The sequence below is a fragment of the Physeter macrocephalus genome, unplaced genomic scaffold, assembly GCF_002837175.3.
Source record: "Physeter macrocephalus isolate SW-GA unplaced genomic scaffold, ASM283717v5 random_290, whole genome shotgun sequence".
Taxonomy (NCBI): domain Eukaryota; kingdom Metazoa; phylum Chordata; class Mammalia; order Artiodactyla; family Physeteridae; genus Physeter; species Physeter macrocephalus.
Genome location: NW_021145612.1, coordinates 19,143 through 40,017, shown reverse-complemented (window position 1 = coordinate 40,017; position 20,875 = coordinate 19,143). Strand labels below are relative to the sequence as shown.

Genomic DNA, 20,875 nt, shown 5'->3' with positions numbered 1-20,875 from the left:
CATGAAAAGATACAAGAGGCAGAAAAACACCATGAAATGAGTTTCAGGACGCGGCACGAGGTGGGTTCATGTTTCAATGTTAGATAATCCAGCACGACATGGAGAAAATAGGTCGAGGGGACTTGTCATCTTCAACCTTTTTGTGCGGAGCAGCCTAAGATGTCCCACACCACCCTCCGTGGGACCCCTGGGGACCCTCCTCAGTCTCATGTTGATGGTATAGACAGCCATTTCCAAAGCTGCCTTTACTTTGTGTTTCTATGAACTTCTGTCAAACGCTAACTGTCAACAGCCAGAAGAAAATAATAGTTTCCTTTGGAAAACTATTGCTCAATCAGCCATGGGGACAGCAGAGTTACAACACGTACCGATGGTTGAAATGATTCTTCAGAGAAGCATTATGTCATGTGCCAATGACCGTTGGCTTCAGAGTCAGGAGGACCTGGATTTGAGTCCTGACTCTACCCCTTGCTAGCTGTGTGGACCTGCACGATATACTTAATCTATGGAAGCCCCTACTTCTCTCCTTCCAGGTGAGATTGGCCGAGGCCTGGGGCCACTTACCAGAGTGTTTGCACCCGGACAAACGTCTTCTGGAGCAACAGAATACAGAGGAACTATAAGGGACTAACGTTAACTGCAAGCATGCGCAGTTGGGGTAATTAGGAACAATAACATACAGAAACGCTTGGGCTTCCCTGGTGGCGCAGCCTGCCGATGCAGGGGACACGGGTTCATACCCCGGTCCGGGAAGATCCCACGTGCCTGAATAAGACACATTTACTGCACGTCTGTAGAACTTATAGAAGGGTCTGGACATATTTTTAAGTGTTCAAATCTCTTTAAGAAGGTTACAGGTATACTGAGACAATAAATTCATGATCCTAAGAGTCACTGTGAAAAATATCACTTGGAGGGCTTCCCTGGTGGTGCAGTGGTTGAGTCCGCCTGCCGATGCAGGGGACAGGGGTTGGTGCCCCGGTCCGGGAGGACCCCACATGCCGCGGAGCGGCTGGGCGCGTGAGCCATGGCCGCTGATCCTACACGTCTGGAGCCTGTGCTCCGCAATGGGAGAGGGCACAGAAGGGGAGGGTCCCCGTACCCCAAAAAAAAAAAAAAAGATACAGCGAGGCCGCAAACCACCTGCGGTTTCTAAGGCGCCGGGAGCAAAAGCCGGCACTGCGCATGATCCCTGCACACGGCACGGCACCACGAGCCGGCGGTGGGGGGGGGCGGGGGGCGGGAGCAGTCCACCTAAGCCACGTCTCCTGCCCGACCCACTGATCTGCCCCTACCCTCACCTCATTTAAGGAATCAGCCCGCCCTCCTTGGGGAGCGAGCAAATGCACCTGTTTCTTGTTCCTGCTCCCTCGTGCTGCAGCATGAGCCCCAATAAAGCCTTGCCTGAATCTATCATCTGGCCTCTTACCATCTCCTATTGATTAAAGAGTCCAAGGAGCCGAGTCGGTAATGCAGGCAGTGCACAGAGCACTCTTTTAGAGCATCCTGTTTGCTGTTTAAGACTGTGCCCTCTGGGGTCAGAACTACGTGGGTTCAATTCCTGGCTCTCCACTGCTTTGGGTAAGTCGGTTCATTCTTCTGTGCCGCCGTTTCCCCATCTGCGACATGGGAATGGGGAAAACCCTATCTCCTAGGGTTGTCGAGAATAGGACATGAGTTCATTAAAGACCTCAGACTGGTGTCCGGGTGAGCGACAGCGGCTGCATCTTCCTTACACCGAGAGACACGGGCATTCGGTCGAGCTGTTTCCTTCCCGGGACCAGCCGGGACATGGAGCCGGGCGTTCCTCCTCACCCAGCTGCTGTGGCCTCCGGTTATCTGCGTGGAGCAGGGGCGGAGTATGGCTGTGCCGCCGGCCGGTGGGGGCGGGGGAGAAGGCGCTGGCGTGGGGAGCTGTCCCCGCCCCTGTTCCGCACCACCAAATACGTCCATGCGCTCCGACTGCCTGGTCAGCGGCCACCCCGGGCTGCTGCCTCCTGCCCAGACCTGGAGCTCAGCGGCTAATTTTAGAAATGACTTGTCCACTCAGCTGCTGCTATCACATTGGCGTGGGGGAGGACGGGGAGGAGCAGCCAGGGGAGGGGATATGAGTGCCGGCGTCGCGAGGGGAGCTGCTGGCATTTCTCCTCTGTCCCTGCTCTCCTGGCCTGGTGGGTCTCTGCGCGGGGACCTGGGGAGACCCCTCGGACGGGAGTGGATCCTGTGACCTCAGCCCCGGCTGGAGAAGGTACCGTCGGGCTGGGTTTGACGGTGCGCGCCTTGTGAGCGGATAGGCATAATTTTCCAGAATGTGCTTTGGGGGCTGCGGTGGCCTCTGGTCTTGCCATCTGTTTCAGGCCTTTCGGCCTCTGAGCCCTCTTCCCTTTGGCTGGTTGCCTGCTTGCTTAGAAAACAAGAGTGTTTCATGGAAGGGTTTTGTGACCAAACGCTGGGGTGAGGGGATACTTTTAAAGATCACCCTGGTCAGGCCCCAGCTGTTTCCTAATTATTAAATATATTTAGAATCATGAGATAACCTTCATTTTGGAATCTCAGCCGCCAGACGGCAGGGGTTCGTATTTTCCCTCAGCTACCAGTGGTTTCTGCTTAACTGGGTGTCAGTTGATGGTCAGGAAGCCAAACGCTTCCCCTTTCATGTTTCCAACAGTGTTGAGTCTAAGCTTTGATTGTAATGGTTTTTTATTCCATTTATTCCAAATAAGCATGGGGGGCGGGGAAGGGGGATGGTGGACGGAGGTTTGAGCTTCATGTGGCCCTGACTTGATCCTCTGTCCGGGAGGAGGTGTTTTCTGTGGCTCGCCCGTTGTGGGCATTTCTTTGAATGGAGAAGTGGCACAGGCCTCGGTGGGTGGTGGGGACAGTGGGGAGGGGCCGTGTCTTCACATGGAGCTCCCTCCCTGGAGTTAGGCCTCAGGGCCACGGCCTTGGTGAGGCTTCTCCGTAGAGGTGGCCGGGAGGGGAAAGTCCAGTCGGTTCCAGTCTGGCCTCGACCCACCGGGCCGGGAGAACTGGGCTGCCGCTTTCACTCTGTGGCCGGCCGAGCAGATGCCTGGCCCGCTCAGTGCACCAGCTCAGGGGGGCCGAGGGGCCCACTGGGGCTTCCTGTGTCTGACAGGGTCGTGGTTCCCTCAGGGTTGTCTTTGCTGCTGACTCAGGCTCTCCTGTATCTGGGTGATGCGTCCAGGGTGGGCTGTGTAGTTGAGGCTGTGGATGAGTTCTAGAAAATAATGACACAGAGAGAGAGACGGAGGGGGAGGAGAAGGAGGGTCTCCTGACTTGGGAGGGGCTGCATGTCACCAGTGCAGACGTCTGGTGGCACCTGCACATAGGCCCGGTCACCTTGAATAGCCAAGTTTGGGCTCTGCTGACTCTGCGACCTCGGAGCAGTCCCTTCCGGGATCTGAACTTTAGTTTCGCCTTCTCAACCCTGAGGGCCTTGGCGAGACCATCCTGGAGATGGCAACCAGGCTTCAACATCCAGGGCAGCGTTTCTCCAAGGACGGGTCGTTGATTACCTCCACCGGCCTCACGGGGGAGGCGGGGGAGGGGGGGGGTTAAACATGCAGATTCCCGGGACCATCTCAGAACTCCTGAACGGTCCTGGGGGGAAGGGGCCCGGAAATTCACAGGTTCAAACCTGATGGGCGCGTCTGGTGCCCACCAAAGCTGGAGAAACGCCTTTCCTCTGTGGGAGCCGACAAAACCCCAGAGGGCTGCTGCGTAGCACCCACCTTGTCAAAACTCATGGTATCACAGACGTGGAAAACACGCACTGTCCTCTGTTAGGGTCTGGTTATTGCAAAGTTTCATAAGGCCCGTGTTCAGCCAGGGGCAAGACCAAGCGCTTCTGGGGGCTTTGCGAGATGAGATGAGAAGGCCCCAACGCCGGAGAGAACCTCCCGGCACGGCCAAAAGGATGGGAACTCTGGCTAGGTTCCTTCTAGGCCTTGACGACACAGCCCTTCAGCGGCTCCTGGTTTACGTAGAAGATACAAACGACTGTCTGAATGGGCTGGTTTAAGCAGGCGGTTAGTCGCTGTATGGCGACTGTGGTATATGGCATATCCTTGAATGTTTTTAACTAATAACTTTTATTTTTTAGAGCAGTTTTAGATTCACAGCAAAATTGAGGGGAAGGTACAGAGATTCCCATACACCCCCGTCCCCACGTTCACAGCCTGCCCTGTGGTAACATTCCCCACCAGCGTGGGATGTTTATTACAACTGATGAACCTTTACTGACACGTAATTATCACCAAATCCATAGTGTCTGTGATGGTTCACTCTTGGTGGTGTATATTCCATGGATTTGGAAAATGCATAATTATATGTATCCATCATTATGGTATCCTGTAGAGTAGTTTCACTGCTCTAAAAGTCCTCTGTGCTCTGTTCATCCCCCTCTCCCACCAACCCCCGGCAATCACTGATCGTTTTACTGTCTTCACAGTATTGCCTTTTCCAGAATGCTATATAGTTGGAGTCTACAGTACATACTCTTTACAGATGGGTCCTTTCATTTAGTAACATGCATTTCAGTTTCCTCCATGTCTTTTCACGGTATCCTTAATATTTAAGCTATGTGAAATTGAATTATTTGAAAAATGGAGAAAGTCGGCAAGTGGAGGGCCCCCCGGGTGCGGTCAAATCCAGCCTCACCTGTTCACAGATCGGGCAGCCGAGGCACAGAGAGGGTTAGCGACTTGCCCAAGGACACACAGCTTTGCAGTGACGGCATTGGGCTTAGAACAGCCCCTGCCTTCAAGTTTGGCATTCAGGAAACAGCCTGGGGCTCCCCATTTTAGGAATAATAACCCAATTTTTCCTATTACCCCCACCCCCAAAACCTTCTCCACCATCATCCTCCAAGCCTCAAATGAAAGGATTAAATCTCAGCTCTAGTTTCAACAAAAATGAACTTTATTACACAAACAAGCTCATTGGGATGAGAGCTGCTGGGATATCTCATAACCATCAAGGCAGAAGTCAGTCTCTCCCTTCCCTTCCCTTCCCTCCCCTCCCCTCCCCTCCCCTCCCCTCCCCTCCCCTCCCCTCCCCTCCCCTCCCCTCCCTTCGCACACACACACACACACACACACACACACACACACCCATTCATTCTGAAGGACCCAGAGCTGCTGGGATATCTCATAACCATCAAGGCAGAAGTCAGTCTCTCCCTTCCCTCCCCTCCCCTCCCCTCGCTGTCTCACACACACACACACACACACACACACACCATTCATTCTGAAGGACCCAGAGCCAACATCAGCTTCACCTGAATCACCTCCCCTGGCCCCAGCATGACTCACCCAGCTCCGTAATTTTCCTTTCCTGTTCTACACTGTGCTTCTCCCTGCTACTTAATTACTTTGAAGAAGTACAGTTTCTGGCAGTAAAGGAAAGATCTTCGAGAATCGGTGAGGTGGATTTATCAAATACTCGGCCAGTACTCAGGCTCAGGGAGTCAGGGATTTCAAGGTCCGGGGTCCCAAGGGAATTCATCTGCGCCCATAAAAGATAGCATGCCTGCATTTTCAGCTGTTTCTTGGGTACCAGCTGGGGTTTGAGTTTCAGTTTCATGGAGGGCAACCAGATTAACTGTCGAGTTGAGAGAGAGAGATGGTTGCTTACTGGGATTAAATGTCTCCTTCACACTGGATATTGCTGTGAGCTTGGGCATGAGTGATTAGCCCCATTTTACAGATCAGGAAGTGAGATTTAGAGGCTTAAGTGACCCAAGGGCATGCAGAGTGAAATGAACGTGGGACTTGGTGCCTTGCTGCCAGAGACTTGTTTATTTAGTCTAGTCTAATAAACAACGTGAGCTAAGATAACCAATTATGCAACACTGTTCCACGGGGACAGATAACAAAGCCTATTCAAACTCATTATCTCATTTAATCCATTGACAATCCAGGAGGGGGCATCATTCTGTTCCAGTTTTATCGAGGAGAAAACTGAGAATCAGAGAGGGTTAGTGACTTGCCTGGGGTCACAGAGCCACTAAGTGGCGATGGGTCCAGGAATGACTTCTCCTCTTATTCTTCTGTCAACAGTGGGTTGACCCATTTTCTCAATTCTTTCTATATCACATCTATTTATTGTTTGAAGCAAGATTATTTTGCCCTTTTTTCCCCTTAACGCTCCTCTCCACTTGACATGATTCTTCTAGACCAGGGTTTCTTGACCTCACCACTGTTGACATTTGGGACTGAATAATTCTTTGTGGTGGGAGGACTGTCCTGAGCACTGTAGGATGTTTAGCAGCATCCCTGGCCTCTACCTTCTAGATACCAGTAGCACCCCGTCTCCAGCTGTGACAACCAAAAATGCCTTCAGGCATTGCCCAATGTCCATGGGTGAGCACAATCTCCACCTATTGAAAACCCTGATCTAGTCTAGTTCTGTCCAACAGAACTTTCTTTGATAACGGAAATGTTCTACATCTCTGCTGTCCAGTATGGTAGCCACTAGCCATGTGTGGAACATGTGAAAGTGCCTGGTGCAACTGAAAAGCTGAAGGTTTTTTTGTTTGGTTTGGTTTTTAATAAATTTATTTATTTTTAAATTTTTGGCCGCATTGGGTCTTCGTTGCTGCGCGTGGGCTTTCTCTAGTTGTGGTGAGCAGGGGCTACTCTTCATTGTGGTACGCGGGCTTCTCATTGCGGTGGCTTCTCTTTTGGGGAGCACCGGCTCTAGGTGTGCGGGCTTCAGTGGTTGTGGCTCACCAGCTCTAGAGCACAGGCTCAGTAGTTGTAAGTGCATGGGCTTAGTTGCTCCGAGGCACGTGGGATCTTCCCAGACCAGGGCTTAAACCCGTGTCCCCTGCATTGGCAGGTGGATTCTTAACCACTGTGCCACCAGGGACGCCCCTGAAGTTTTAATTTAATTTTAATTAATTTAAATTTAAATAGCCTCATGTGTCTAGTGGCTGCTGTGTTAGACAGCAAAACTCCAGGTAGCAAGGGAGCAGGGGTAGAAAGACAGCCCTATGATGGAGCAATCAGGGGAGCCTCCCAGCAAAAGCCTGACCAGCCTCTTGCCTCACTGTGGCAGGGGAAGCACCAGGCTGGAAATGGCAAATACTTGGCACAGGCTCCACTCCTAACCATTCCTGCACCCATGGCAGACATTGCTAGTCGATCACCACACACTTTCTTGCTAGTTCAGCCATAGCTCAGGATCCTTCTCAATACAACACTCCAGGCAGCCCCCAACTACAGATCAGTAGATGCTAGCATTTGAGAGAAATATTATTGCTCATCCCTAGGCCAGGAGGCCCATCTGGAAGGTCCAGGATCTCACCAGGCTGTAAGGTGGCTGGCAAGGGACATGTGGCCAACCTGGGTCAGTGAGGCAACCACAGATATGGAGAGCGGAGAGGCAATGTGCTGGAGGAGCCAAGATTTTTCTGTTTCTTCAAGAAACACTCAGAGCGTGATTTAGGGAGAGAGGAAGCGGGTAGGGGGAGAGGTGAAGACTTGTCAAAGCCAGCTGATGTGCAAAGCATTTGGAGATTTTTATTGAGCTGGGTGCATTACTGTGATTTATGAAGAAAAATACATATTTGGTCATTCAGACCAAAAATATATATTTGGTCATCTCCCACACGGCCCAAAGCTTAAAATATTTACATTTTTGCCCTTTTTGGAAAAACAATAATAATTTGCTGACCCTTATTCTAGAGAGGGTTCTGAATTGCCCACAAAAGTGGACTTGCTGGATCAAAGGAAATATGCATTGAAAATTTCAGTAGATGCTGCCCTTCATACTTGCACTAGCAGTGTATGAGATTAGATTGCCTGTTTCCCAGTATCCTCACCAACACAGAGTGGTATCAAACTTTTCCATGTGGCCAATTTGATAGGTGAAAATGGTATTGCACTATAGTTTTAATTGTACTTACCTTATTAGCAGTAAGATTTAGTATTAGGGAGTAGGTATAATAAAATATATATTTGGTCTTTGTCCCTCATTCCTGGCCCCAAACTTCTAAAACCTGTGGAATTTCCAGATAGGAGTGTCTTTTGATATTCATAACAAAACCCTTTCAACCACACCTGAGTTTGTGTTAATGAGGTGACTTTTGGAAAGCCCCTAAGGAAGGGGCTGGTTGCCAGGGGAACCGACCAGAATTAGAGGATTGGAGCTTTCAGTCTCTTCCACCCTCCCCCCACCCCCTTGAAGGGGAGAGGGCCTTGAGGTTGTATCAATTAATCCTGTCTACATAACGAAGCTTCAGTGAAATTAAAAGAATGGGGTTTGGAGAGCTTCTGGATTGGTGTACACAGGGAGGTGCCAGGTGGGACAGCATGGAAGCTTTGCACCCCTTTCCCCATACCTTGCCCTATGTATCTCTTCCATATGGCTGTTCCTGAGTTAGATCCTTTTATAATAAACTGGTAATCTAGTAAGAAAAAAAAAATATATATATATATATTTGGCTTTCCAAAAGTCAACTCATTAACATAACAAAAGGCAACCTTTTTTAAAAAATTAATTTTTATTCGCGCATAGTTGCTTTGCACTGTTGTGTTCGTTTCTGCTGTACAGCAAAGTGAATCAGCTATACGTATACATATATCCCCTCTTTTTTGGATTTCCTTCCCATTTAGGTCACCACAGAGCATTGAGTAGAGTTCCCTGTGCTGTACAGTAGGTTCTCATTAGTTATCTATTTTATACATGGCAGTGTATATATGACAACTTTATCACTCTCAACACTCAGGAAATTCCAAGGGTTTTGAAAGCTGTGAGTCCCAAATATATAGATGGGGTTTGGAGTGCCTCTGGGTTGGTGAACACGTGGAGACTGGGGGTGAGAGGTGCGTGTAGAGAACGTTGAAGCTTCAAGCCCCTTCCCCCCTACCTCGCCCTGTGCATCTCTTCCATCTGGCTGTTCCTGAGTTATATCCTTTTGTAATAAACCGGTGATCTAGTAAGTAAAATGGTTCTTTGAGTTCTGTGAGCCACTCTGCAAATTGATCTAACCCAAGGAGGGGCTCGTGGGAACCTCTGATTTATAGCCAGTTGGTCAGAAGCACAGGTAACAGAGCTTGGGATTGGTGGCTGAAGTGGGGGCGGGGGGAGGGCGGTCTCGTGGGACTGAGCCCTTTACTCACCGAATCTAATCTTATGTCTGGGGAGATAGTGTCAGAACTGAGTTGACCTGCCCCACGTACACCCTGGCACACACACGTTGGAATTGGGTCCAGGAACTTAAAAGACTGGGACTCGACCTCAATCAATCAATAGGCGACAGGGCTGCTGCAAAAGGCCATCATAATAAAGTCAGTAACGGCTCACAGGTGTACAGAGGGCTAGTGTCACCCCCATCCCCACCCCCCGGAAGTGGACAAGAAAGACTGGAGCTCCCATTTGACAGATGGGAGAGTTGAGGCCCAGAGAGGTTTGGCAACAGGCAGCATGGGGCCCAAGCTCAGATGTGAGGGCTCCAGGACTGACGTCTGCCCCCTGACGGGCATAAGCCTGCTGCGCTCACCGTGGTCAGCCTCTTGTGGAGGGAAGTGTCCCCTTGTGCTGCAGAGAGCAGTCTAGGAGGACACTCCCAGGGGACAGTGGCCCGTGTTCTGAAGAATCTGGGAGCTATGAGAAATTGCTCACCTGGCAAATGGTTGAAGGCTCCAGACAAGAAAATGGAGGGTGCACCCCATAGGTGTCACACGGGGTGCCTTATCTGTCACTCAGACAGAAGCTCAGAGTCCTTCCCGTATAACACTCCAGACACAACCACGCATCTCTCAGAGTTGATATGTGAGTTGAAACCTACTTGCCCCTACCCTGATAGGAAACAGCTTGACCTTCTCGCCGGGTGACCTCAGGCAAGTGCTTCAATCTCTCTGAGACTCTCGTCTGCTCTATGGGAGTGACGCCAACCATGTGGCTGCTGTCTTGGGAATGAAATGTGATAATGGATTTCAAGATAATTAAATGTCAGGTCCCGTAGGAATTTAAGGGGACCAGGGGCAGTTTAGGTGTAAGGTTTCCATCTCCGTGCTCAGCACAGTGTAGGTTCTCCCTAAATGTTGGTGAATCATCCCATTCTGAGTCCTGGGCTGAGGCCTCCAGGCCGGCTTTGGCCATGGAGTCGAAAGAAAATGAAAAGATGATTGAAAGCAGTTACCAGTGGTTAAGCATGTGGGTATGTGGCCGTCCTCTTCCCATTTTACGGCTGAGAAAACAGTCTCAGAGAACTTCCTGGGCGCCCACAAGGGAATAGTGGTGGCAGGACATGAACGTGGGCCAGAAAGAAAATGAAAAGATGATTGAAAGCAGTTACCAGTGGTTAAGCATGTGGGTATGTGGCCGTCCTCTTCCCATTTTACGGCTGAGAAAACAGTCTCAGAGAACTTCCTGGGCGCCCACAAGGGAATAGTGGTGGGACATGAACGTGGGCCACGATAACAGATGTAGCTGCAGACAGCACTGGGGGACGTCAGCAATCCCCGCTGTAGACTTGCTGGCAACGGCCTGCTCTGCCCCTCCCCAGCCATGCTCCTAATCATTCATCCATTCAGTCACTCGACAAATATGTATTGAGAGCACGTGTGTGCCAGGCACCGTCCTAGGCTCTGGGGCCACATAAGCTGACAAAACAGATGGAAATGCTGAACCTCGTAGGGGCCATGTTCTGCATGGGGAGTCAGAAACTAAACCAAGAACACACAGCATGGTGGACAGTATCAAGTGCTATGGGGGAAGAAGAGTCAGATCAGATGATGGGCAGTCCTGGGATGGGGTGGGGCGAGGTGGAATGGAGCTATGCAGCAGTTTAAATGGGATGGTGAAGTCAGGATCACTGAGAACATGACTCTGGGCAAAGACTTAAAAGAGCTGAAGATGTGAGCCACGCAGAAGGAAAAGCATGTGAAGCAGAGGGGACAGAATGTGGAAGGGTGCATCCAGGTCACTCAGTGAAGTGGAGGAGCAAGGGGGAGAGGCGTTAGGACAGGTGACCATGAGGGCCCTGTAGGCCACTATAAAGACTGGGGAGTTTGTTCTCTGAGACAGGTGAAGTCATTTGGAGGATTAGCTGCTGGGTTAGGGCTGGACATTGAGATATGAGAGGGAAAGCCTTGAGGGCCCCATGGGGCCACTCAGACCAGCATGTCTACACAGAAAACTGTTTCAAACCATCCCTGGCTTTGGAGGTTACTTTTCCTTTCACCAGCCTCTCTCTCCTCTGAGGGGAGACTTGAGACTTTGTCCCACGAATTCGGAGCATCTGGGGCCTCCTCATGGGCTTAAAACAGCAGCTGATGAGGCAGGTGTGAGTTTCAGGCCGGGATGAGAATGTGGTGATAAGAACACTTGCTTAAATTAAGGCTTGACAAAGCCACCCCAGTAGGATTGGCTCCTGGCCCTGGGTCAGTGGGGCTGGCCTGGTGCCTTTGAGGGGCAAGACAGGAGGAGGAAAGGCCTGAGTCTGAGCTCTCTCATTTCCCCCATGTGCTCTGGACCCCTGGGCCTGCCAGCAGCCCGGTTGAGGACAACCCAGACCGTCAGCCAGGATCCCTCCTAGAGCCTTGAAGCTGAGGGCGATTCTTGGGAAGCAGCCACTGACCTGGGCGGGCCTGAGCCAGATGGGAAGTGTTGCGGGGAGGGCAGTGGCCAGGGCAGCAACCTCAGGTCAGGCCTATTCATAACCTGGGCTCCTCTGCCCAGGCGTGTAGCAGAGTGAAATCTGGCTGTGGATCACTCGGGTCCTCTCCAGTGTCTCCTAAGGGGATGAGTGGGGAGGGGGTCTTCTGTCCCCTTCTCTCCCCCAGCCCCTCTCCCCGGAGATCTGGCCTCCTGCTTATTCTCCAGCTTTATTTACCTCTTGTGCCTCTGCAACCTGGAGAGCCCACACTATGGGGCCTTCTTCTTAAGGCAAAGACTTGGCTGTTTTCACTCGAACATGTTTTAAGGGTCTCCCGTGGGCACGGGACCTCATCAGAGCTAAAGTATCCCTTCTTGGGTCTTCGGATCTTGTGATTTCATCGTTGCCAGGCCCTGCAGGAGCGCTGCAGTGTCAGCCAGCACTGTGCTGGTCAGTGTTTAACGCCCGGCTCCGGGAGCAAAAGCCCTGCTTTGTGGTATTTGCCTGTTTCTGTGGTGTAAACACTCCCTTGGCTGATTTCAAACGATCATGTGACAGCACTCCATGTGGAGTTGGAAAGCGAGGGCCACAATGGGCTATCGCGAGATGATGAGAGTCGCTTGACATCACCTCATGTGGGGGTTGAAAAGTGAAGTCACGGTGGGATCTCGCGAGATGATGGGAGTGGCTTGATCTCGCTCCACGCGGAGTTGGAAAACAAGGTCGGTGGTTGCGTCTGGCGAGATGGGTTCAGCGCAGCGCCACCTCGTGAGGTTTGTCTCTTCAGCTTCCAGGATGTGCAGTTGTCTCTGCGTGGGGCAGGGTTTCCGGGAACGCTGCCCAAGCCGTCTTTTTATGGATAAGTCCCTGAAAGCAGCTCTTTACAGGCCAAGGGGACCTCTGAAAACTCGTGAACCGTGGTAACTCTGAGTGTTGAGGATGGGGTTATCTTCCAGGAGGGGGCTGGGAGGGGTCAGTGAGGGATCCTGCTCAGAGACAGAAGTGAGAAAAGCCGAAGGCGGAAGAAAGAGGCTCCTTCCTCGCCTCTTGACCCCCTTTACTAAGATCTTGCTGTATGGTCGTCCCTCGGTATCCCTGGGGGATTGGTTCCAAGAACCCTCCACAGATACCAAAATCCATGAATGCTCAAGTCTCTTATATAAAATGGGGTAATATTTGCATATAACCCAGCACAGCCTCCTTCATATACTTTAAATCATCTCTAATGCACTGTAAATGCTATGTTAGCAGTTATAAATACAATGTAAATGCTATGTAAAAACAATGTAAATGTAAATACGACGTAAATAGTTGCCAGGGCACAGCAAATTCAAGTTTTGCTTTTTGGAACTTTCTGGAATTTTTTTTCCCCAAGTTTTTTCGATTCACGCTTGGTTGAATTCGCAGATGCAGAACCTGGGCATATAGGAGGGCTCTTCATTTTCTGTGTGGGGTGCTTTGTTAATTGCCCATTTTGGATGGTTCTTGTGTGTGTGTGCGCGCCTGTGCCGTGTTGCCCTCTGCCTCCTTTACCTCACAAGCCAATTGGAGCACCTTCCAGTGTGATTGCCAGTGCTTCCCAAATGGGCCTGAGACACTGCAGGCAGGATGGGAAATGACTGCAGCCACTTTGGAAGACAGTTGGGCCAGTTCTTAAAAAGTCAAACATAAAGTTAGCAGACAGCCCAGCAGTGCGACCTTCTGTGAATCTCCCTAAGAGAAGTGAAAACACATGGGCACACCAAGGCTTACAGGACTATTCATAGCAGCATTATTCATAAGGGCCCAGAGTGGAAACAACCCAAATGTCCGTCAGCTGGTGAATGGATAAAGAGGATGTGGTTTATCCACACAGTGGAAGGCTGATGCACGCAACGATGCAGACAAACCTCAAAAACATTATGCAAAATGAAAGAGGACACACGTAAAAGAGTGCATTCTCTAGGATTCCATTTATATCCAAAGTCCAGAAAAGGCAATCTGTAGAGGTTAGAAAGTAAATTAGTGGTTGCCTGGGGCTGAGGGTGGGAACAGCTAGTGAGGCAAATAGGCATGAAGGGCCTTTTGGGGGTGATGGGACTTTGGTGAGGGTTGCAAAACTCTATAAATTTATTTTAAAAACTGTAAATTTATCAAAAAGCATCAAAGTGTGTGCTCACAATGGGTGAAGCTTACGGCTGGCATAGAAATTATACCTCAGAGAAAGCAGTTTTTTATTTTTACTTTAACAATTTAATCTTTTATTTTATTACTGACACCTGGATATGAGGCTGACAGGTTCTTTCCACTTTGGGCTTGCTAATTTACATTCCCCCCAACATTTCTATTTATAGTACATGAATAAAGGAGACCAGAAAACTCTCTTCAGCAGGTTTGTACAGACACTGGCCTTCTAGAAGGTCTGACGTGGGATGAATAAAGCTGTTTTAAAATGTTTCCTAAGCATCCTTTTCAGTGGGTTCATACTATTCCTTTAAGTCCGACATGCTCTAATTTATTCAACTTCTCTAGTTATCAGAGACTTAGGTTTTTTAGTTGTAGAAGCAACACAGTGGTGACGTTTTCTGGTTGAGGATCACTTCCTCAAATTTGTTTTCCAGAAGAGGGCTTTCTAGGTCAAAAGTTATGTATGTTTATTAAGGCTTTCAAAATGATGCTAAAAATGCTTAATCTTTTCCCCAAAGCTCTGGGTCAATTAATAGTCAAGGTGTCCTACCCTTTCCTCATTTTCACGGTCAAACCGTGGAGCCAACTGCTACCTCACAAAAGAAACACACACTCTTCTGTGGTTTTAGAAATCAGGAGAGTGGCTGTCCTCAGGGGAATAGTTACTAGAAGGGGGCGTGAGGGATGGTCAAGGGGCTGGTAATGTTCTATTTTTTGAATTGAGATATGATTTAATACAGTAAAATTTTCAAGCTTAATTGTATAGCTAGAGGAATTTTTACACGTGCTATACTAGCGTAACCAGCACTGTCAACCTAAATAAACTTAGAAGGCAGTAATCCAACAAAAATTTTATTTGGGATTAAAGAATTGTAATTCCGGCACACAGATTTCGGTAGCAACGCAAACAGTGTCCTGCTAGGGAGTAAAATTCAGAGGCTTTTAAAGGCAAAGGGGGAGGTTTGCATTACAAAGAATTTTAATTGGAGTTGGAGGTCGAAGTTGGCCTTCGATTAACGTGATTGAGCGCTAAGGCTATCACTAGAGGGAAGTAAAAGTTCCTCACTGGGACAAATCTCAGGTGTTCTTGCAGAGTCCTTGGAATCTTTGTGGTTTGGACCAGTTCCGAAGTTCGTGATTGCACCGGGGGAGGATGTGTGTAAGGTCCCCCTCTTTGATGGCCTGCCGGCCCCATTGTAAAACCCCTGACATAAGTGACTCCATTTTATTTCCCATTTCACAACTCGCATCAAGATACAGGACATTTCCATTGCCTTAGAAAGTTCCACTCGTGGTGCTTCCACCTCCATCACTATAGATTAGATTAGATTTGCCTGCTTATTATTTTATTTTTAGTATTTATGTATTTATATAATATGTTTACAGTATATACTATAATATTCATAAATAAAAGAATATTTCAAATTAAATTCAAATGTACTTTTAATAATTTTAATTAAAATTGTTATAATTTTAATTAAGATTAAAATTTAATTTTAATCAATAATACTTTAAATTCATTATACTTTTAAATGAAATCATGTTTTTATTTTAAAAGTTCAATAGTTTTAATTTGGTCATGGTACTAGTTATATAGTTGTGTTCTTTATGTGAGAGCCACTGAGCTAGCTATACACTTACTAGTATGTACTTTTCTGACTGTGTACATCAAGAGAAAGTTAAACTGCGGAGTCAGGGGCAAGGATATCAGGGCACTGTCCACTCCATGGCCAGCAGCTCCCTGCTGACCACATTTCTCCCAGATATAAATGACAGTGAGTTGTGCCCGGCTTTGTGGTCTTGGTTCGTGGCATTGGTGGGGGTTAGAGCTGGGCAGTACCCACGAGCTAACCTGTCCCTCTCTTCTCTCCCCTCTGTGTCTCCGTGGGTCAGTCTCGTGTCCATCACCTCATGCGCTGCGTGTGTCCATAAAGCCGTATCCCGTGCTGCCCGGCAGAGAGCTTCATCCCATCCCATCCATCTCATCTCATCTCATCTCACGGTCCTGGCACTGCCTCAGCATGGCCATCTCATCACGCCTTGCCCTGTGGGAGCAGAAGGAAAGTAACGGTCAGGGCTCGGGCTGTAGCCACATGGGCCAACTGGATCCTCCAAGGACAAGTCATGGCCCCGGTGGCCCAGGCTGCCCCCTCCCACCTGGGGCCAACTGGGGCAGGGATTCTGACATCCAGAGCCTCCGTGGGGCATGTCCAGTCCCCCTTCGGTCTTCTACCTCGGTTAGCCATGGCCTCTCCAACCCAGCCAGGCATTAGTGACCATGCCCTTGACTCCTCCCATGGCTGCCTGGTCTCCGTCTGTTCCGCAGTAGGTGGCGGGGAAACAAGGGTAGACCAGCTGTCCGGTCTCCATCCTCATGGCAGCTCCGATGAGCATGAGGGTTGTGTGGGAGAAGTATGGGTGGGGAAGCGGGGGGGTGAGGGGGCAGAGGCAGGGCTGTTGGCTGCCAGGTTTATGCCATGGGGATGGGTTTCTGAGGTCCCTGCCTTCTGTCACCATGGAGAACTGGAAACGGGCCCTTCTTCCCAGTGATTCTGCTTTTCCCTTTTGTGTTTCTCGTAAGAGTCCACGAAGGGCCGCCTCTTTCTTTGATGCTTGTTATCTCCTTCTCACCTCATCCCACCCTGTGGACTCGATTTAATGAATTGGAGGCTGAAGGGTGGGGTGGCCGAGAAACTTCTTTCTGGCTGCCTCTGCCCCTCCCAGACTGATCTGGGTGTAGCATAGAATAATGCTGCAGGGAGTGGACGTTGACACCTGCTGAGTGTGCCTTTCACTCTCAGGTTTTAGTCCATGTGAGCGTGGTGTAAACGGGAGCCCACTCTCCGTGTGTCTCTGGCTTCTCTCTTCCTAGGCAGACGTCTGCCTTATCTCCTGGCCTCTGCTTTGTCTCCTGGCCTTTCCTGTCTCCTTTAGATTCCCTTTTATTAGCAGGGCTGCAGAGATCAAGTCTTTGCTACCCTCTTGAAGAGGACCTTGATAAGGAGCTTATTTTAAACCAGTGTGTAGCTCTGCCATAAGAAGCGCTGGAGATTTTTTTCTTTTTTAAACTCACGAGCAGTCACAGTGATGCTGGTTAAAGACGCACCGCAGTCAGTCACAGCCAGGCCCAGGTCTCAGCCTCCGAGGTCTCTGTGGCGAGTCTCAGCTGCAATCCAAGTCCAGCCAGCTGGCTTAGACCACATTTCTGGGGTAAATGCTGGCTTTAAAGCCCAGTATTGGGGAGCCCCTGGCTGTCCAGATTCTGGCTTAAGGACCATCAAGAAGTCACGGCACTGGGTCAGCGGAGCAGGCTGTAGCCATAGGGCTGGATCCTTATATAAACCACGGCTTCCCGCCCTTCCCTCCCTTACCATGCTCCTGGCGCAGAAAGTGATTAAAGTGATGAATTAATTGCTTAATCTATTAACTACAAGCTGAGATGGGACAGGAGAGTGTGGATGGTTCCCTGTGATCCATCCCCTTGTGGAAACCTGGAAAAGCTCCTTCTGAAACAGGTCTTCCCAGAGATGGGTCTGTCCCACACCAAGGAAGGGAACCAGTGGCCTTGTTCATGCAAATTCGTATTATGAGGAAACTGGGTCCAGGCAGAGATTGCACCAACTGGAGTAACCTCTGAAGCTCGTGCATTCCATTTTCATGTGCTGTCTCGAGGCTTCCCAGAGCCTCACCGAGCCTCTCCTGCTTTGCTGTGGCCTCTTGTACACAGGAGCTTGGTCGTGTACGTCCTCTTTGGGTGCCTCCCTGGCTCTGTCGCAGAGTCTTTAAAGGGCAGCTTGCCTCCACTGGTTCATTCACTGAGCTTTCTCCTTCCTTGCTTCTGCAAAACAGATTCGGGAAGAGGACAGGAGCCCTCCACCATCCTCGCCCCCTCCCCTTTTCTCTGTCATCCCAGGGGGCTTCATCAGGCAGCTGGTCCGGGAGACTGAGAAAGAGTCGAAGGAAGCAAGACGGAGGAAACAGGCAGCGCTTGCCTCCCCGGAACGAGAGGTAAGTGGCCCCACAGGAAGGGGAGCAGGCGACTTTCAGTACCTACCATTCTGGGGACTTCCCTGATGGTCCTGCGGCTAAGACTCTGCACTGGCACCGCAGGGGGCCCGGGTTCAATCCCTGGTCAGGGAGCTAGATCACATGTGCATGCTGCAGCTAAAGATCCCGCATGCTGCAGCTAAAGATCCCGCATGCCGCGACGAAGACCTGGCACAGCCTAAATAAACAATTTAAATAATACCCACCATCCTGTCCTGTGAGCATCCTTTGAGTCACTTGCCAGCCTTTGTTCCTGCAGTCCCCACTTCAGCTTGATCTGTTGAACTCCTACACCTCTGTCAAAACCCAGCTCAAATGGTACATCTCTGGAAAGCTCTCCCATTGCCTTCCTTTAATTCCCACTCCACCCTCTATGCCTGTCTTAATTGTGGTCAGCATAGTAATTAGTTGATCATGTGACTTATTTGACTAGGCATTCCTTAAGAGCAGCAGCTCTCTCTCTCATTCGACTCTGTATCTTGAGCAGCTCTCATAGAACCTGACCCATAGTGAATGCTCAAAAATTTTTGTTCACTGATGGAATGGATGGTAACAGTTGATGTACGAGGGGATCATTTTGCCACTACTTTTGTGAAAAGGGAAACCTAAATATTAACTGAGGATGTATAGATAGTTTGCTTTCATTTAAGCAGAAAAGATGTTCAGTTGGTGTTCTCTGATTATTGCTGTATTGGTTGTTAAAATTCTGAAACCCTTCCATAGCAGGTGGTAAATGGCCATGGGCCCAAGTGCCCCCCCACCCACCTGCCATGCTCACCTAGGCCCCTTTGCTGAGTCCCTCAGAGTGGCCACAGCCAATGATTAAAGGCTCACTGCTTGGCACAGGAGGGCCCTCAGGGCCCTGCTCCAGCTGGCGTCCCTTCTGACTGGCCGGTGTCCGCTTACACGTTCTGAACAGCACTGCTGGATGGAAGCAGTAGGTGGGCGAGCTGCAGTGCCTGTGCTTTCAGGACTTGCAGATTGATCCCTGATGGTGTCCAGTGCTGCCTCCCTCCTTTCCCCCAGCTCTTCAGCCGGGGAACCCTGGCAGGATGATGAGGCTGGACACCAGGGAGACAGGATGATGAGGCAGGACACCAGGGAAGCAGGCTTGGGGTGCTTGCACCTTGGGCATATCACAGTGTTAGCAGAAAGGGCATCTCCTTGCATCTCTGCTACACCCTCTTGAGGCTGGGTGGATGCTGCAGCGATTGGGCTGAGAGGTCTGGTGGCCTCAGGGCCTGGAGTTGGCTTGGGCCCAGTGGCCACCCTGGCTTTGCCTCCCATGCCCCTTCAGCTGTTGCTTGCCTGGCTGGTCCCCCACGTGCCTGCACCTGTCCAGTCACAGTGACCCTGATGCATCAGCGAAGTCCTCTAGCAACTGAACGGCAGCAGCTGCTGAAATTCCCCTGCTGAGCCTTTGTAGGGGTGGTGACAGGGAGGGCAGGCTCTGTCCCCAGCCCTGCCTGACGCAGGCGTAGGTGGGGGCCAAAGTCCACCCCCACAGACTGCTGTTAGGTTGCGATCCGGTTTTACTGTGTGCTGTTTATCACTCGACAGGATTCACTGTCTGCTCAGGGGCTCAGCTCATTTGATACCCTGTACAGCAAGCGGCTGGATGGGATTATACCCACTTATCAGAGGTGGAGACTGAGATTCAGAGAGGTCAGGGCACTTGCTCAAGGTCATGAGGCCAGATAGAGGCAGACCAGGGCCGGAGGCTGTGTGTCCTCTGCTCTGGCAAGCTGCCTGGGACAGGGCCAGTCTGCGGAGTGAGGTGGCTGGTGTGGCAGCCACAGAGGCCTGGGGAAGAAAGGGTCCCAGGAGCCTGCAGGCTGTGCTGGCTTTGCTGTGCACAAGTTGAGAAGCAGAGCTAAGCAGAGGACAGGGATAAGCTGTCACTGCAGGGCATGGATGGAGACTCTGAGTATGATGGACAGGCCTCAGACGGCAACAGGTGTCTGGACCATGGGCCGAGATGTTCCCAGGGCTGGAGCAGGGCAGCCTCAGGACATGCTCCTGTGAGGCAGCGAGCCCTTGCTGGGTCCTGCCAGTTTAATTTTCTTGCCCCGATCACTAAATAACTTTGGCCTCTCTCTCCTCGCCCCAGCACAGCCATTTCATTGGAGCCTCATATAATCCTTGCAGGGAGCCATTAGAATCCATCACCATTTTGCAGGAGTGGAACGCGAGGCTCTGGGAGTGACTTGGTTTTCCTAAGGCCACCCAGCCAGTGAGGGACGGGGAGAGACTGGAATAACATAGGGGCAGAAAGAGATCCATATCGAATGTCAGGAGAATTGGGTTCTAGCTCTGGCCCCACCACTCTGTGTGTTCCAGGCCAAATCCCATCCCCTCTCTTGGCCTTAGTTTGTACATCTGTAAAATGGGCTGTGAGTTTCCTCTCAGCCCCATTGATTCTAGATGTTCTTCTTCCTCCTTGTACTAAGAAGGCTGCAGATGGGATCTGAGGGTTTTGGTGACTGAGAAAATCCGAAGGAGGAGAGTACACAGAGTAGAGGGGAGGGAGGTTGGGATGGGCTGTGTTGCTTGGCCCACCCCTCTGTTACTGTCTCCTCTACAGGGGTTTGGTTAAAAATAAGGCACTGACTCACTGTTCAAAATGGTGTGGACAGTGGTGAGATTTGCCAGCTGCAGCCAATCCCCTTTCGAAGGCGGTATCCTGCCTGGTCCCAGAAGGTCAGGCTGAGCTGCCGGCCTCTGGTGTTCTCAGCCCCGGTTGCATGTTGCAGTCACCTGGGGGGCCACCACCCAGACCAGCTGCATCAGACTCTCTGGGAGTGGAGCCGAAGCGACAGAATTTTTTAAAGCTCCCAGGAGATTCCAGCGAGTCCCAGGAAGACAAGCAAGGCCGTCGGTGCTCAACAGTTAAGGGCACTGGCTTCAGACTCAGAGAGGCCTGTGTGACTTTCCATTCTGGGTTTGTCTCCTGGGCCCCCTACATCTCTGTGTTTGCTCCCTTATTTGTAGAATGGGGAGAAGTTCAGAACCTACTTCATTGGGTTCTTTATTAGG

At 50.5% G+C, this 20,875-nt stretch overlaps 1 protein-coding gene across 1 annotated transcript in view; it reads left to right on the top strand.

Moving 5' to 3' along the window:
• Positions 1–2,102: 2,102 nt before the first annotated feature.
• Positions 2,103–20,875, top strand: part of LOC114485014 (unconventional myosin-XVIIIb-like) — a 37,865-nt gene continuing 19,092 nt past the window's right edge. The window contains exons 1-3 of the mRNA XM_028485166.2: positions 2,103–2,248; positions 15,686–15,852; positions 17,642–17,800. Coding sequence (XP_028340967.2) covers positions 15,814–15,852; positions 17,642–17,800 — 198 coding nt within the window. The 5' untranslated portion in view covers positions 2,103–2,248; positions 15,686–15,813. The remainder of the gene's footprint in view (positions 2,249–15,685; positions 15,853–17,641; positions 17,801–20,875) is intronic.